This window comes from Rhinatrema bivittatum, chromosome 4 (assembly GCF_901001135.1).
Source record: "Rhinatrema bivittatum chromosome 4, aRhiBiv1.1, whole genome shotgun sequence".
Taxonomy (NCBI): Eukaryota; Metazoa; Chordata; class Amphibia; order Gymnophiona; family Rhinatrematidae; genus Rhinatrema; species Rhinatrema bivittatum.
The window spans coordinates 1,583,879-1,601,665 of record NC_042618.1 but is presented as its reverse complement, the minus strand read 5'-3'; the positions used below and the strand labels follow the sequence as shown (position 1 = coordinate 1,601,665).

At 47.2% G+C, this 17,787-nt stretch overlaps 1 protein-coding gene across 1 annotated transcript in view; it reads left to right on the top strand.

Annotated features, from left to right (window-relative positions):
- TMED8 (transmembrane p24 trafficking protein family member 8) overlaps positions 1 to 13,067 on the top strand; it is a 45,255-nt gene extending 32,188 nt beyond the window's left edge. The window contains exon 6 of the mRNA XM_029597651.1: positions 12,461 to 13,067. Coding sequence (XP_029453511.1) covers positions 12,461 to 12,678 — 218 coding nt within the window. The 3' untranslated portion in view covers positions 12,679 to 13,067. The remainder of the gene's footprint in view (positions 1 to 12,460) is intronic.
- Positions 13,068 to 17,787: the final 4,720 nt, after the last annotated feature.

Genomic DNA, 17,787 nt, shown 5'->3' with positions numbered 1-17,787 from the left:
TCCAAGTCTCAGTTAAGAGCCTTGCCTTAACATCTTTCCATCTTCCTTCCTCCGGCAACACTTCTGTCTGCAAGAATTGTTGAACAGAACCATCAGTGGAGCTGCTAGAACCTATGATGAACCCATTGCTTTGTCCACTTTGTTCTCCTAGGACAGCAGGATGGTAGTCCTCACACGTGGGTGATGACATCGGATGGAGCCCGGCATGGAAAACTTATGTCAAAGTTTCTAGAACTTTGACTGGGTACACTGAGCATGCCCAGCATTGCCCCAACCCATATGTCCATGCATTGCAGTTTCTCTGAGCTCATGGCATTTTTTCAAAAATTGCCTTGGAAGACTTTTTGATCCCTTATTTTTTTTTTCCTGTCCTTTTCATGTCTTTTCTCGGCGCAGGTCCCTGTTAGCATCCAGCCAGATTTTTTGGCGGTTCAGTAAATCTTGTTTCGCATCCGTTCCTCCCGTGGTGTTCCCATTTTTGCCCCTTCTTTTCGCTTTATCATGGCCGCATCGGATTTCCGTCGATGTTTCAGTGCCAGAGGACTTTGTCCATCACGGACTCACATGATGGGTGTATCCTCTACCTGGGGGCATCGCACGATATCCAGGGGTGCCACTTGAGCAACCAATGACCTCTCCTCCCCCCCCCCCCCCCCCAAGGCATGTCACGCTCGCCTTGACAAAATGGAGAAGCTCTTCGGGGCGAGAAAGTCTGAGCCATCGAAGTCTGCATCAGTGGCATTGACGCCAAAGGATCTTGGAACTTCACCGATGGACACTGAGCCATCAACAGTCGGGGCCGCTGGCTCTGTCTATGCTGCCAGCAGATAGGGGCACTGGGGAGTGGCCTCTGTCGGTCTCTTCCAAGTCGAGGACATGGAGTTCATCGATCTCAGCACCAGGGAAAGACCGGACCGAGCACCAAGAGAAGCTGAGGAAGCATCGACACAGGACGGCTGAGGGGGGATATGATAGAGGTCTTTAAGATCATGAGAGGTCTTGAACGAGTAGATGGGACTCGGTTATTTACACTTTCAGATAATAGAAGGACTAGGGGACACTCCATGAAGTTAGCATGTGGCACATTTAAAACTAATCGGAGAAAGTTCTTTTTCACTCAATGCACAATAAAGCTCTGGAATTTGTTGTCAGAGGATGTGGTTAGTGCAGTTAGTGTAGCTGGGTTCAAAAAAGGTTTGGATAAGTTCTTGGAGGAGAAGTCCATTAACTGCTATTAATCAAGTTTACTTAGGGAATAGCCACTGCTATTAATTGCATCAGTAGCATGGGATCTTCTTAGTGTTTGGGTAATTGCCAGGTTCTTGTGGCCTGGTTTGGCCTCTGTTGGAAACAGGATGCTGGGCTTGATGGACCCTTGGTCTGACCCAGCATGGCAATTTCTTATGTTCTTATGACACCTTTGATGCACAGTACCAGACTTGGGAAGGCACTGGCTCCTGCCGTAATACCCCTGAAGCGACCGTGCGCTGAGGAGTGCCTCTCCTCCATTGATGCTGGGGGTCTGTGACAGTCTCCACCGGTCCTGGTGTCAGTCGCCGATCTGCCTCGAATTTCTTTTTTTTACATTTTTTTAAATTTTATTGGCATCTGGAACAATAACATAGCCATATTCGCTTCAAATACAGAGCAATTAAACTTACAATAAAGCTTTTACAACCAATGTCTTGCCATACATTTTCCACCCCTCCCCCCCTGTGTCATTCTTCCTGGTTGAGAATTGCTCCGTTTATGAGAGTTAAGGAATTGGCTGCCTACATCTCGTCCTGTGGGAGCCCAGCAATGTCAACATACCCTTATATTCCAGCCACTCCGGACCACATTTCCCACGTGAACTTTCACGTCCCCTGTACTCTCCCTCGTCTCAGAGCGCATTATACCAATGTAAAAAGGGCTCCCAAATTAAAACATGTTTTGCCACTGTATCCTGTTGTTGGGCCCTTATGTAAAACCACAAGTGCATGAGCCACAGCCGCTGTAGAACAGACTCCGCGGCCGGCGGCCTGTCCTGCCTCCAATGTGCCGCCAGTTCCTGGCGCGCCACGCTAAGCACGTGATGCACCAACTTTCTCACCCTCCGTGGCCACGCCTCTGGAAAGTCTGACAGCAAGAAAAGTGCCGGGTCGTTAGACACCGGAATACGTAGCATCTGTGTTATCGCCTGCCGGATCCATTGCCAAAATGGTGTTATCTTGGTGCATCCCCACCATATATGTAGATATGTCCCCTTCTGCGTACAGTTCCTCCAACATGTTTCAGCTTGTGCTGGGTACATTTTGTGCAACTTGGCCGGCGTCAGATACCACCTCGCCAGTACTTTGTAATTAGTTTCCATAATGTTGGCCGAGAGAGTTCCTCGGGACGCTTGTAGAAAGCAAGTATTCCAGTGCGACTCAGTCCAATTTAAATTTAAGTCCTTTTCCCAAGCCTGCTGAAAGCGATGACGGGTCAAGTCCTGTTCGGATAACCAAACATAGATATTGGAAATGGTCCCCTTTAATTCTTCCATTGTACTACACAAGCTTTCAAACGCCGAGCATTGTCTGCTCACATTCACTTTAATATAAGGGTCCTGAAGGCAATGTCGTATCTGGAGGTAACGATAATACTCCCCTCTGGGGAGGTCGTATTTACGTTGCAAGTCCTCAAAGGAATTTATGCGAGAGTCCTGAAACAATTGTCCATACCGCAAAATCCCCCACTTACTCCACCTATCCAGACCAGCCCCCCCTTCAAATACCCCACATCGTTGCTGATATAGCCCAATAGGTAAGAGTGGAGTCACCACCTCCTTCCCCGTCAGCCTCACCCGGCATTGACTCCAAATCTGCCTCGAATTTCTGAGGAAGACCTGGCCACCCTTCTTTCCTCCCAGTCCGTTTTGACATCTGCAACTTTCAAGGAGGAGTTGGAGCAGAGAGTCCAGCGGCTCCAACTGTATCAATGCTTTCCCTGCTGGAATGGCTCGACGTACTCATCAGTGTATTACCAACCCAGCTGGCATTGGTTCCCAGGAGGCCATCGATGCCCAGCTGATGTGGAGCTCGTTGCTGGTTCCTCCGAGGAGGAAGTTCCATAGAGGCTTGCAGGGCCCCATATGACCTCTGAGAGGACGATGCTGGAGAATCCTACTCGGAGGGTCTCATCTCAGAACCGTCTCCACCTGAGGACGTGACCTTCGCTAGTTCTGTATGGGTGATGGCGGAAGCCGTCCCTCTTCAATTAATGACGTGGAAGCTCCTAAAGAGATCCTTAAGGAGTTGCTGTTGAGGATTTGGGAGACCGCCTCACAGTTCCTCCTGTAAACAGGAAGGCAGACGGGGTTTACTCTGTCCAACAGGCTACTGGATTTGAAAAGCGTCAGCTGGCACGCCAATTGGCAGTGGTCGAATCCACTCTTGAGAAGGCCAAACGCCCATGTCTCATCGCCTCTGGGGAAGGATCACAGAGCTCTGGATGTTCTTGGGAGGAAGGAGTTTCAGGGGACAATGCTTATTGCCTGCATCACCTCCTCCCAGCTCTGCGTGAGGCGGCTAGCGGCTGCCTCAACAGCAGCGAGACGCCTTCCTGTCGCTGGTGCGTCAGGGTCTGCAGTGTGGTCGCTCCACCTACGGTGTTTGTTTTTGAAATGGCAGTGGGGCCTCGGCTCTCCGACTAGAGGTACAGGAAAGAGCGGCCAACCTGCCGTGTACAGGAGAGAATCTCTTCAGAGGTACGGGGAGGGATGTGGTGGCCACCATGAGACTCTCCAGCAGCTCTGACCCACCTTTCTCAGCTGGAAGGTCTGAGAGGCAAGGTCGGAGGAAGTCTTTCTACCAGTAAAGGAAGTACTGTCCTCCGGCCCCTTGCTCCGAGGCCGTCCCAGGCAGCAGCCAACTCCCAAGCCCCAGCTGGGAAGGGATTTTTTGACTTCATCGTAGGGAGCATAAGCCAGCCAACTGTATCCAAGACGCTGAACCCCTCCCCAAGGCTACAGTTCTTTGCAAATTGGTGGCCCGGTATAACCTCGGACCAGTGGGTGGAAAAAAAGAAAAGAGTGCATGGGGGTAACTGGGGTAACTTGCTAGTGTGGCACTTGCTACCCTTAACAAAGAAGCCTTGATACTGTTAATGCAGCTCCATCGTTGTTCTCTGCTTCATTGACAGAGGGAAAAGGGGAACTGGATTCAGAGAGCAAGCAACAAGGGCCCCAGCTTTTATGGTTTGGGGAACAAATAAACACGGGGGTAACTTGCTGATGCGGCGCTTACTACCCTTAATCACTAAGCCTGATACTTTTGATGAGGCTCCATCACTGCTCTCTGCTTCCACGGCAGGGGTTAAGGCAAATTGGATTCACACAGCATCCGAGGGCCCTGACTTTTCCAGTCTGGGAAACTGATACAAGACTGAAGAGGGACCCCGCGTGGCTGCGCAGACAGTGGCAATGCTGGGCATGCTCAGTGTGCCAGTCAAAGCTCTAGAAGCTGTGACATACGTTTTCCGTGCCTGGCTCCATCTGATGATGTCACCCATGGGTGTCCTGGGAGAACACCTGTTACAGGTAAGCACCGCTGCTTTCTCCTAGCTCCAGGCAAACGCTCCCTTCCCTTAATGGCGTGACCTGCTTCAGTGAACCCTGAACAGAGAGATTCGCTCTTCCTGTTTCTCCTTTTTCTTCCCAGTCTTACAGTCCCAGCTCTGTTGAGATATGGTCGGGACAGGAGGAAGCACATTTTATTTACTTATTATTTATTTATTGAAGTTCAACAAATACAGCCAAACAGTTCTGACATCAAATGAAAATATCAATAGTTCCAAAATAAAAATAGAAAAGAAGAAAGAAGGTGTGGCATAGCCCACTCTAGTACTCTCGAAAGGCTAACGAGAGGAAACGATTTAAGACGATTTTATGCTGATCCCAAGCTGTATTATGATTCTTTGACTTTCAGCTGCTGGCAATTCTTTGTTTGAGAAAAATCCTTCTAACTGGTCGGGTTCGTAAAACCCAAACTTGTTGCCTCCCCATTTAATGTAAGGCAAAGGAAGCACCCAGCGACAAAATAAAAGATTTGCGTCTGTGTAGGAAAAATAAAAATTCTGCTACCAGGGAAAAGTAAAATACATTTTCAGTGTCCTGTCTTTATCGGGTTCTAAAACGAAAAACAGGAAAAGTTGCATGAGATTTAACTTCCAGCTGAGAATCCTGCCAGAGAGCGGTTAAATGTAAATCGTCTGTCTCTACGGGCTTTACCACTGCTGTCGTTTTCAACTCTTTCAGGAAGAGCCGGAAATAGATCCTTTGGTATTTTAAGTATTTCCTGAAAGAATTGTTTTAATAAATCATGGGGAGAGAGCAAATCTATTTTGGGAAAATTAAGAAGTCTCAAATTATTTTCCAAGAATTCAGTTTGACAGTTAACCCCTTCTTTATCCTTAATCAGGGCATTTTGACCCTATTTTATTTATTATTTATTTATTTATTTTATTTTATATACCGGCAACCGTTTGCACATCGTGCCGGTTTACAAGTAACTTATAACCCTGTTGTACTTCCTTGCACTGAGAGGTCAGTAAACCGACGGTCCCACACCTCAGCTTGGTTCTGCAACCTTTCATGCTTTATTAGCACCGTCAGTTTGCCCTGATAGTGAAATTAAAGTCAGGTATCACTGGTTGTGTGCAAACCACAGGAGGAGAGGTAGGGCTGGTACCATTGGCATTGCTCTGCTTGATCTGATTGGCACCCAGATTTCTGCTAAACCTCAGGGGGCAGCTTGCTTACATCCAGTACCTGGGACCTCCCAATACGCCCGAGAGAAGACCGAACATCGGGATTCAGGGAGAGAGAATCCCCCCACCAGTGGCACTGGAAGAGCCAAGCTAAGACGCTCCAGATTGTTGTTGTTCTATCCTTGGGCAGACTGGGAATTGAGTAGGAGCAGCAGGGCCAGATAGGAGTGGCCTTAAGGATCCTTTCCTCTTCTTCCTCATGTAGTCGCCAAAAACCAGCCACGTGAGAGGGCAAGACTTATCAGCTCGCCAGCAGCCCAACGCTGACTCTAGGAGCACATTTTAGTCCATTCAGGAGGTTTCACAAACACCCAAAAGTTCACAGTGCCTGTTCTCACTTCCTCCTTCTCTGAGCCAGTAATCCCTCTGAGGTAGGGACTAACCGAACCCCCATGCTCCTGGAAACCAGGGCACAGCAACGTCCCAAGACTTCCCAAACTTGTAACAAAGCTGTCTCTCTCTCAAAGAGGCAGAAGCCACCCCACTTCAGGTGGGTGCAGGGCAAGCAGCGCATCCAGACCCTGCTTCCCTCAGGCGGGGTCCAGAATCAGCGTGGGGGGGGGGGGGGGGGGCCTGGCAAGGGAGCACTGCCAAAATCCTCCTCCCAACTTCTCTTCTGCCCTTTGCTCATGCCCAGCCCCAGTCTATAGGGCCAAGCTGACCAATCCCAGCCTAGAGAGAGAGAAACGTCGAGGGGTGGTCTGCAGATCAAGCCGTGCTACCATCAAGGAGCAGAACGTAGCTTGCAAGGCTTACTCAGGTTGGCTTGTTCCTCTGTGCGGCCCATCCCTGCATTATTTGCTCTCTTATTAAACCACGCTATCATAGTAAAGACCCAGCAATCCCTCCAGTCTGCCCAGCAGGTTGCTTTTGGTAGTAACTGCTGCTCCGTGCAGGTTACCTCCAATCTAAAAGGTTGCACCTAAACTTAACATAGGGTTACCCCATTTTTTTTTTTTTTACTCTCCAGCCTCTAGAATGTAGGGATCTGCGGTGTTTACCCCTCGCCCTTTTGTATTCCATCACCATTCTCGTCTTCACCACCTCTTCCAGGAGGGCACTCCAATCATCCATCCGCCTCGCCGTGAAGAAACGCTTCCTGACACTGGTTCAAAGTTGTTCTCCCTGGAGTTTCATTTCATGACCCCTAGTTCTACTGATTTCTTTCTAATGGAAAAGATTTGACAATTGTGCATCATTAAACCCTTTCAGGTATCTGAAGGTCTGTATCCTATCTCCTCTGCACCTCCTCTCCTCCAGGGGGTACATATTCAGATCCTTCAGCCTCTCCTCATAGGTCTTCCAATACAGACCCCCCACCATTTTGGTTGCTCTTCTCTGGATCACCTCCATCCTCTGTTCCTCTTGAGATACAGGCTCCAGAACTGAACACAGTACTCCAGGTGAGGCCTCACCAAGGCCCTGTACAAGGGGATTATCACCTCCTTTCTCTTATTCGATATTCCTTTCTCTATGCAGCCCAGCATTCTTCTGGCTTTAGCTATCTCCTCGTCACATTGCTTTGCCATCTTCAGATCCCTAAACACTGTCACCCCAAGATCCCTCTCCCAATCCATGCACACAAGCCTTTCACCTACCGTTCCATGCAGTTCTTTTGGGTTTCAGCATCCTAACTCAAGGCCGAGTTTAAGATGATGGTGCCCATAGGCAGCAGGCTGGGAATAAGGGAGTTTCGCCCCTGAAAATCAAAGCTGCAGCAGGGGAAGTCCAGTTTTTGGTGCCTTCTGAAGTTTGAACCCTAGGCACGTGCTAGTGATGCCTGTGCCTAAATCTGGCCCTGCCCCAAATGTATGAATCTGTGCTTCTTGGAATCCCAGTTGCCAAACCTTCGACCTCTCTTCAAGCTTTCTTAGATCACCTTTCAAACTCTCTACTCCTTCAGGAGTGTCCATTCTGTTTCAGATTTTAGTATCTTCCACAAAAAGACACATTTTTCCTTCTGTCCCCTCCGCAATGTCGCTCAAGAAGATATTGAACAGAACCAGTCCCAGCACTGATCCCTGTGGCCCTCCACTTAACACCGCGCTCTCTTCAGAGCAGGTTCCATTTACCGTCACACACTGGCTCTGGTCAGTCAACCAATTAATCCATTTTACCAATTTGTCACCCACTCCCAGGCTTCTCAATTTATTCATGGACCTCCTATGCGGGACTGTATCAAAAGCTTTGTTAAAACTGAAGTAGATCACATCAAGCGCTGTTCTTTGATTCAATTCTATAGTCATCCAATCAAAATAATCAATAAAATTAGTCTGACAGGACCTTACCCTGATGAATCCATGCTGCCTCAGGTCCAGCAACCCACCTGATTGTAGATAGATCACTATTCTTTCCTTCAGCAGAGTCTCCATTACTTTTCCCACCACTGAGGTGAGGCTGACCGGTCTGTAGTTTCCAGCCTCCTCTCTGCTCTCACATTTGTGAAGCAGGACCACCTCCGCTCTTCTCCAATCACTCAGCACCGCTCCCGTTTCTAGGGATCTATTGAGCAGGTCACACAGCGGGACCCGCCAGCACATCTCTGAGCTCCCTCAGTATCCTGGGATGAACCTCATCAGGTCCCATGGCTTAAGAACATAAGAACATGCCATACTGGGTCAGACCAAGGGTCCATCAAGCCCAGCATCCTGTTTCCAACAGTGGCCAATCCAGGCCATAAGAACCTGGCAAGTACCCAAACACTAAGTCTATTCCATGTAACCATTGCTAATGGCAGTGGCTATTCTCTAAGTGAACTTAGAGAATAGAGTGGGCTTTGTCCACTTTCAGTTTCCCCAGCTCTTCCCATACCTTCTCTTCTATCTACTCCACCTATGGAAATCAGATTCATACATGCCTTTTGATTGGCAGAAGGTCATTTTGGAAAAGACAGAAATATTTGCTAAAGAATCCCTTTCTCTGCGCCGTCTTTCACTGTCGAGGGGACTGTACTAACTATTAAGACTGGAGTTGTGTTAGACTCAAACCTCAATTTTTCAGAGTCAGATTACAAGCGTCATGTGATCCTGTTTTAGTCAGTTTACACAGATTTGTCACTTGCACCCGTCTCTCACATGAGAGAATTATCCGTGTGCCTGTAACAAATCACTTGGATTAACATAATTCACTTTACGCTGGACTTGCCTTCTCCATTGCAGCGCCTCCAGCTTATTCAGAGCACTGCAGCCAGAATCCGATTTCCGTTAGTTACCTGGCCCCTACCACATCCAATTAACTTCCCAACCCTTGTGCACAATATTTGAAGGAGCTTCTTCTCAAGAGATCCTCTTGCAAACAGCGGCTGCCCCCGAGGCTTGCTGGGTGCAGACAGACTGAAAGCTCGCTCCTGCAGCTGCTGCCTGCAGATTATTTGAGCTTCTGCAAAGCTTGCAAGGCCTGGTCCTTCACTCTTTGTTTTGTTTGTGCTGCTTTTCCTGATTTTATCAAATCGTCTTGATTTATTGCATTTGTTTTCTCTGTAGTGTGTTCTGTGTTTGCCAGAGCCCAGTGTCAGTTTTATAAATATGATGGACTAGTGCTGTGCGAGCACCAGGTCCAGTATCTCTGCCTTCCTTCTGTCTTCTGTTACCAGTCCTTCCCTCCCTGGCTCCCCTTCTCCTCCTTGCTACTTTACAGGTGGCTGCAGTGTGCACAGCGGTAGCTTGGGCCCTTGTGCATTGCTTCCTTGGCTTTTTTTTCACTCCAAATGCATTCTGCTGAACTTTTGGCGTTAGATCTTATTGGCCAAATTCTTGAGCATCCCTCAAGCTTTCTCAGGTCACATCGGCCTGGATTGTTGTCTGTAGAAGATGAGCCTTTCCTGGTAACCCCACTTATGAACCTCTTGTACTGAATCGGAGCCTGACCCTCTAACCCTCCTTTTCTTGGCATGAGCTCCATTTAGCTGTTTGCTGTCCCTCGACCACCTTCTCGCCCATCGTAGGCCTCCAGGCTTCTCCGCCCCCACTACCCTGCCTTCTAGCTGCGTGGCACCACCTGCCCGCCCCATGAGAAGACCAGACCCTGCTTGGTTCAATCTGTCAGGCCCCGCACGAATTCGCAGCACCACTCCTTCCTGCAGGGTAAATATAGCAAGGACAAAAGAAGAAGCGGAGATGGTTAAATGCCCACTGCTGGCATCTACGTGGTTTGCAAATGATGAGTAAAGTCTTCAGCTGGACAGGCTTGGGGTGAGGGTGGGTGGGTCACGCTGCAGTTTGCAGTAACCTATGAAGGTATTTGTCAGGGAATGTATTTTATGTCTAAAAAAATAAATATAAAACCGAATACAGACCCATTCACACTAGAAAATCAGGTGAAAGCATCATGAATTTATAGGTGAAGAAGAGGCAGTCATATATGCGATAAATAGATTAGAAAACCTCTTAGACTTCGCATCACTAAGATATAATCATAGCCCCATGCATGAAATGTGCAGAGTGCTTTTAAAATATCTTCAAGAATTAAATTCAAGGAAAATACTATTCTTTACGGCAAATTCAAAAAATGAATTCTTCAACCAGCTTATGCCCAGGCAACACACAATAAAGGAATAAGAATGAATCAGTTCTGTTCATGTAAGTCCTAAAGACAAACTTATAAAAAAAAAAACTTCTCTCATGAGCTGCATTGGAGCAAGAGACTGGAAACGCAATCAATCTCTTGAGGTTTTCCTGCACAGAGGTTCTCGACCCTACAAACGCCTGCATCTGCAGGGACTTTAGTCATCCTCGGGATGCTGTCGCCTTCTTGAATTTGTGCTGATCCATCTCCAACTGCTATCAGGAGTACACACTATACCCATTGGTCCTGAGTCCATCTGTCTACACTAAGGAAAACGAAATTATCAGGTAAGTAATCTCTCCATTATAGGCTCTGTGAACACCTAGACGTGGGTATCCTCTATTTAGAAACCTTTCATGTACATTTACAACTGTTTATTTTCATCTATTACAGAATTTAATCTTTGAAGTTAAAAAAAAAAAAAAAAAAGACTGACCCAGACGTGTGTTAATGAAATAGGATGACAACTACTATAAATCAAAAGATGATTCCAGTCTGTTACTTTTCTGTATATCGTGGTGTCAAAACCATTATTGGTCTGCTGAATCTAAATATCTAGGAAAGAAATTTGTAACTTTCAGAATAACTTCAATAGAGTCAAAGACCACACCTTTGACAGATCCGCTGGTAACTTTTCATAAAAGGTTGTAGCAGATAATTGATGTATATTGTGTGTGTGTCCCAATGCCTGCAGCATCAGCAGGTTTTACTGTGTAACATGCGTCTGGTGGGAACTGTTGTAGTGCAGTGATCTCGTCTTTGGAGATATTATACTACTACTTTTGAGATCTCATTTCCAAAATATTTAAATCTTGTAATACAAGCTTCTGAAACGTGCAAATCAAAGAGTCTTCAGGACCTGGAGATAACCATGGTGAATGCAGTTTTACTAAAGATGTATCCTCTTGTTCCATTGAACGATCTGAAAAACGCCAGCTACCCTGACATTGAACAGGTTATAAGCTTATTGTAGGAACAGACCCAAACTAGGAGCTTTTCTCATCAAGTATGGGATTTCCTTGCCAGTAAAACTCATCTATTCAAAAAGGATGTTGATCGACGAGATTGAGTCCACCATGGTCCGCTGACCTGTTATAGCTTAGTGAGGTCAACAGTCTAAAGAGGCTTTCCACTCATTAATAGAGTTCATTGCATACATGACTGCTCCCTGTTTGCTTAGCTTTTCTGTTATTAGCGGGTCTGGATTGGTTGTCCACAGTCATTTTGTTTTGCTTACTTACAGGCTGATACAGAAAAACCCGCGGGAGAGCCGGCGAGCGCCCGCTCTCCCGACGCGCACCCAGGCCACTCTCCTGGGCACGCGATTCAGCAAAAAAAAAAAATGTAAATGAGGGCCCGCAGTAAAAGGAGGCGCTAGGGACACTAGCGCGTCCCTAGCACCTCCTTTCTGACAGAAGCGGCGGCTGTCAGCGGGTTTGACAGCCGACACTTAATTTTCCCGGCATCAGTTCTCGAGCCCGCTGACAGCCAAGGGTTTGAAAAACGGAGGCCGGCAAAATTGAGAATCCGTCTTCCAACCCGCGGACAGATTTAAAATTTTTATTTTTTTTTTACTTTTGGGGCCTCCGACTTAATATCGCCATGATATTAAGTCGGAGGGTGTACAGAAAAGCAGTTTTTTCTGCTTTTCTGTGCACTTTCCCGGCGCCAGCAGAAATTAACGCCTACCTTTGGGCAGGAGTTACTTTCTGAATCGCGCGGGAATTACTAATAGGCCCATCAGCATGCATTTGCATGTTGCGAGCGCTATCAGTTTCGGTGGGGTTGGCCGTGCTATTACCCCTTACTGAATAAGGGGTAAAAACAGCGTGTTGAAAACGCGCGGCCAAATGCGGGCTAAGAGTGCGCTCAGCCGGAGCGCATTTTACTGTATCTGCCCGTTATTTAGGTGGAATTATCAGGTTGTTCCTTTTCGGGATTAACATTAGATGCTTTATTTCTCCCTCTGAGTTTCCCACCTGTTTTATTTGAATCCTTGGGACCTGTTTTTTTTTTTCTCTCAGTAACATTTTTGGCCTTTACCCAGCTTGTCTCCAGATGTGACATCTGTGTGCTTGTATTTCCTCCCTCTCTCCTCTGGATGCAGGGCACGTTCCCGTCGGAGATGTGGAGAGGGGCTCCAAGAATCGGCTGCGGGTTCGCTACGGTGAGATCATGCCCGTGTACAGGCGGGAGAGCCACCGGGAGGTGCAGGCTGGCAGCCATGATTACCCGGGCGAGGGCATCTACCTGCTGAAGCTGGACAACTCCTACTCGCTGCTGCGTAACAAGACGCTCTACTTCCACGTTTATTACACCAGCTGAGGCCTGTGGGGGAAGGGCGGCAGACACGGGCTGAGGCCTGCCGGGGCGAAAGGGTTTGAGGGAGGAGGGGGCGGCAGATGAGGTGTGCACTACCCTGACTGAGGCCTGCCTTGTGAGCAAGGCGGGGATAGGGAGAGAGGACGGTTCAGCTGCCCCCAGCACTTGTAGCTTAGAAGTAACAGCATCGGTTTTCCTGGGGATAGATAAATGTCACCCACGTTGGCCTTATTGCCAGCATTCAGGGAGCCATATTGCCAAAGGCAAGAATCCCAAATACCCAATAACTCCCAACTGATGACAGAGGAGGGGACCTCTTTGTGATGTGAGAAACAGAAACCTGATGGCAGAAAAAGACCAGATGGCCCATCCATCCAATTAATTCAGTTTTACAATGCCCATCACTGATCCCCCCCTATATTTATCCCAGGCTTTCTCAAATTCAGATACTGGTTATTTGTCTCCACCACCTCCTCTGGGAGGCCGTTCCACACATCCACCACCCTCTCTGTAAAGAAATATTTCCTACGATTACTCCTGAGCCTGCCCCCTTTCACCCTCATCCCATGACCCCTCATTCTGGAGCCTCCTTTCCATTGAGAGAGGATTATCTCCTGTGCATGGAAACCTTGGAGATATTTGGATGTCTCTTCTTCCCTATCCCACCTTTCCTCCAGGGTGTACATGTTTAGATCTTTAAGTCTATCCCCCTATGCTTTATAATGAAGACCACTGACCCTCTGGAGCGACTCCATCCTGTTTATATCCCTTTGAAGGTGGGGTCTCCAGAATTGTACTCAGTATTCCCAGTGAGGTCTCACCAGGGTCCTATACAGGGGCAATATCTGCTGACCATTCCTCTCCCTATGCAGCCAAGCAGCTTTCTGGCTTTTACCATCGCTTTATCCACCTGTTTGGCCACCTTAAGATCATCAGACACAATCACCCCCAGATCCTGCTCTTCCTTTGTGCTTAGAAGAATTTCCCCTCCAATATTGCACCTATCCCTTGGGTTTTTGCATCCTAAATGCATTACTCTGCTTTTTTTTAGCATTAAATCTTAGCTGCCAGACCTCGAGCTTCCCTGGATCCCTCCTCATGTTTTCCACTCCTTCCTGGCTGTCCACTCTGTTACAGATTTTGGTATCATCAGCAAAAAGAGAAACCTTTCCTGACAATCCTTCCATTATCTCGCTCACAAAAATGTTAACAAGAACCGGTCCAAGGACCAATCCCTGGGGCACAGCGCTGGTAACATCCCCTCCTCAGAGAAACCTCCATTTACCACTTCCCTTTGTCACCTCCCACTCCGCCAGTTTCTAACCCAGTCACTCACTCTAGGATCCACACCAAGGGCGCACAATATATTTATAAGTCTTCTGTGCAGAACCGTGTCAAAGGCCTCGCTGAAATCCAAGTGCACGGCATCTAGCGCTCTCCCTGATCTAACTCTCTGCTCACCCAATCACAGAAATGGATCAGATTCATCTGACAAGATTTACCTGTGGTAAAACCAGGCTGCCTCGGATCTTGCAATCCATTGGATCTCAGAAGCTGCGCTCCCCTCTGATTCAGCAGCGATTCCATTAGTTTGCTCCCCACAGAGCTCAGACTAACTGGCCTGCAGTTCCCAGCCTCCTCCTTACTTCTGCTTTTATGAATAGGAACCACATCCTCCCTTCTCCAGTCCTCCGGGACTACTCCAGACTCTAAGGAAGCATTGAAAAGGTCACCAGCGGAGCTGCCAGGACATCTCTAAGTCCCTTAGTACCCTCGGATGTGTCCCATCGCCTTATCTACTTTAGGTTTAGTTGGCTCCTCAGGAACACGCTTTGTATGCTGTGAGTGTGTGAGGTCTGGCGTGGCACGTGGGTGCTGTCTCTTGCTATCACCAGCAGGTGGGCTCGGGGAAGGGGGAAGGTGGTGTGCAGGGGTGGCTTCAGAGTGGAAAGGAGCAGCCTAGGGCTGGCCTGGGATAGACAAGAGAGCCATGGCACATGGAGCTCACTGTTGGGCCTCAGGGAATCAGTCCTCAGTTGGGTCCAGTGTGGCTCAATATTTTCATAAGATTTTACAGAGGGTTGGGTATTAAAGGTTTGTCTTTTTGCACGTGGTACTAAAACCTGTCCTCCAGATGGAGAGAAAAGAATGAGGAATGATCCAAGAGAGCACCCGGAGGGGTGATGAGCTTAGACTTAATGTAACAAAAATGCAGAGAGGGAGGGACATTGTGGGGGCGAGGAAATGAGTGCAGCAAGCAGGAGCGCGATCTGGGGTGATTGTATCTCTTTAACTCAGGCTTGCAGCCACCGCGTTCAGGAGAGCCTGGGATCAGCACAGAGGATTCTTGGGGCCGGATTTAAGATTTTGGCATCCATAAGGTGGGGTGGGGGGAGTGGAAGACCCTAGCAGTTAGGAAATTTGGAAGTCCCTTCCCCAGGGTGCCACAGCAGTGGGAGCAGGTTCTTCCTTGGCCTGGGTGCTTGGCAGTCTTGGCGCTCGCCCGTGTTACCTCTGCCTAAATCTGAAGCCGCAGTCCCATTAGGCCAAAGTGCAGGAGAATGACCAGGCTACAGGGGTGGAGCTCACGGCCTTTATCAAATTCTACCTTCCTCCAGCTCGGAGAACAGCCAGAAGCGTCAGGCCCTTGCCCCCTGACGGAGCACACAGGGCCGCACGGTGTGGGTGTGTGGGCTACACCTGCCGCCTGTATTCTTAGCCTTCCCGTGTGCTGACGCACCATGCAGGGTTTGACAGGCTCTAAAAACCAATGTTTGTCTCTCTGTGCAGCAGCTGCTCCAGTACGGGGAGCGTTTGCCTAAGAAATGTTTGCTTTTCCAGCTGCGTTTTTGTCCTGCCCCCACCCGTCCACTCAGGGATACCGAGGCTGGCTCCAGAGAATACCTTTATTTTTTATAGTCGGTGTGACATTTTTCTTTTTGTTCAGCGAAGATTGTGGGATTTGGAATGTAAAATCAGGCGTGCGAGTCTCCCGTGCCTGTCTGTGTGAAGCAGCTGCGTAGTCCTGCTATCATGCCAAGATCACTCTCTAGAGAAGTTTATTTTAGATATGATGCAAGTTTTATTGTGCATTGTGTGGCTTGTTTCATGTACATTTTTTAAGAGGTGAAATATATTTATAGAATTGTTCCTATTATTTAATTACATATTTATATTGGTAAAGCTTTAGTTGCATCACACATGCCTGGCTTTGTTGTTTAAAGATTTTGAATTAAAAAAACCTTTTTTTTTTTCCTGTCTGTCTTATTTTTTTCTGTGCATGTTTTAAGAATATAAAACCAGCAACAATCCAGAGCAAGAATGAAAGCCCATTCAGTCTCTAACACAAGAAAAAAGGCTGAAGACCGCTTCATGTGCTAATAATTAACATTTTGTCCCCAGCTAAAAGCAGTGGTTTCTAAGCCATGTATGATTTGTTGTTTCAAACGTATTTTATCTTGGGAGAATTGTTGGACTATTGGACCTGCCCATTATAAGGGGGGGTTTCTGTGGAAAGTAGCCAAGCCCTTAGAGCAGAGGGCCGTGAACTAGGGAAGCAAGGTTTCAAAATCTGCTGCCATTCTTGTGACCTTGGGCAAGTCACTTCACCCTCCATTGCCTCAGGTACAAAATTAGGACTTAAATAAGCTGCAAGAAGGGTAGGGTGTGCAGAAAACCGAGTTTATTGCACAGTCTTTAGGCTTAAACCCCACTCCAATTAAAATGAGCTAGTTTGCATGTGATTTGCATGCATACATTTTCAAATGCATGCAGAGCAGCTCACGCATACCCAATTCTATGCTGCTCAAATAACGCAGCTTGCCAGAGCTGCGTTATTTGCTGAAATTGCTCACCGCCATCTTGAAAAATGACACTGACAGGCCTTAGCCCCATCACGTGATGGGAAATTATTTTATTTATTTGTTTTTATATACAGACGTTCATTGGAGTATATCACATCGCTTTACATTATACCTAGTGGAATAGTAAGACCAAGGTGTTTTATTATTGATACTCAAATTATTAAAAGTTCTTATATGCTGCACTTAAGGACACCAAGGCTAAGTTGTTTACAGTAATACATAAACAAAAATACCGGAGTAGCAAAGCAAACAACATAAGAATGATACCACTAACATTAAGGTAGAATAAAATTAGAAGAATCACATCTGATCAGGAGAAAGCCACTTGAAAAAGGTGTGTGTGTGTGTTAAAATGTTTTTAAAAACTTGTAATCGGTGATCTGCAACTCATTAGGCAGTCCCTTCCATAGAATAGGATCACTGGCTGGAAAAGCCTGCCTAGGGTAGCCTGGAGCTTAACGTATTTAGGTGTAGGAGTCATTGAGGTTCTTTTCAGCAGATGTCAAGGTACACGAAGGAGCATACTTTAATAATCTTTTGGTGAGGTAAGTTTGGGCCATCAGCTTGCTTTATTTTCTTCAAAAGAATTTATTACCCGCCCCTCCAAAGTTTGGCATGGGGTACAGTAAAACATTCCAAAAAATGACTTACAAAAACAAACCGTACAGTAATGTGCATGAAAGAACTCAACAACCTGAAGCATAATCAAGAATATAGATGGCCATGAGGTGACGAGTACGTACTGGAAAAGCTTCACCCAAATAGCTTAGAATCCTGTGCGAGCCATAAAGAATCTGGGATGGGGCTCTGTATGGAGAGAGAACGTGTGCAGCTTTCGGCGGCTGGACATCACTGAAGATTCAAAGAATCTGTGCAGGAGTATGAATGCACATTATACTACTGATCCAAGGAGCACTGAGGCAGGATGGATATGGATGGTAACTTTTATATTTAACACGTGCAGAAATTGGTAACCAGTGCAACAGTTTTAAAACGCGTAGGATACGATTGCGAATGGGATGGCTAAAGCAGAATTTTGGATTATTTGAAGTGCGCCAAGAGAATTTTGTGGGAGACCTGCAAAGAGAGACTTACAGTAGTCTATAGATGGAAAGAGGAGAGCTTGGAGTATAGTGTGGAAATTACCAGGTTGTAGAATAGGTTTTAGATGTCTAAGCATCCTTAATTTATAGAAGGAATTTTTGACTACTGATATATGTGCCTGAGCTGGAGACCAACATGGAGAAGG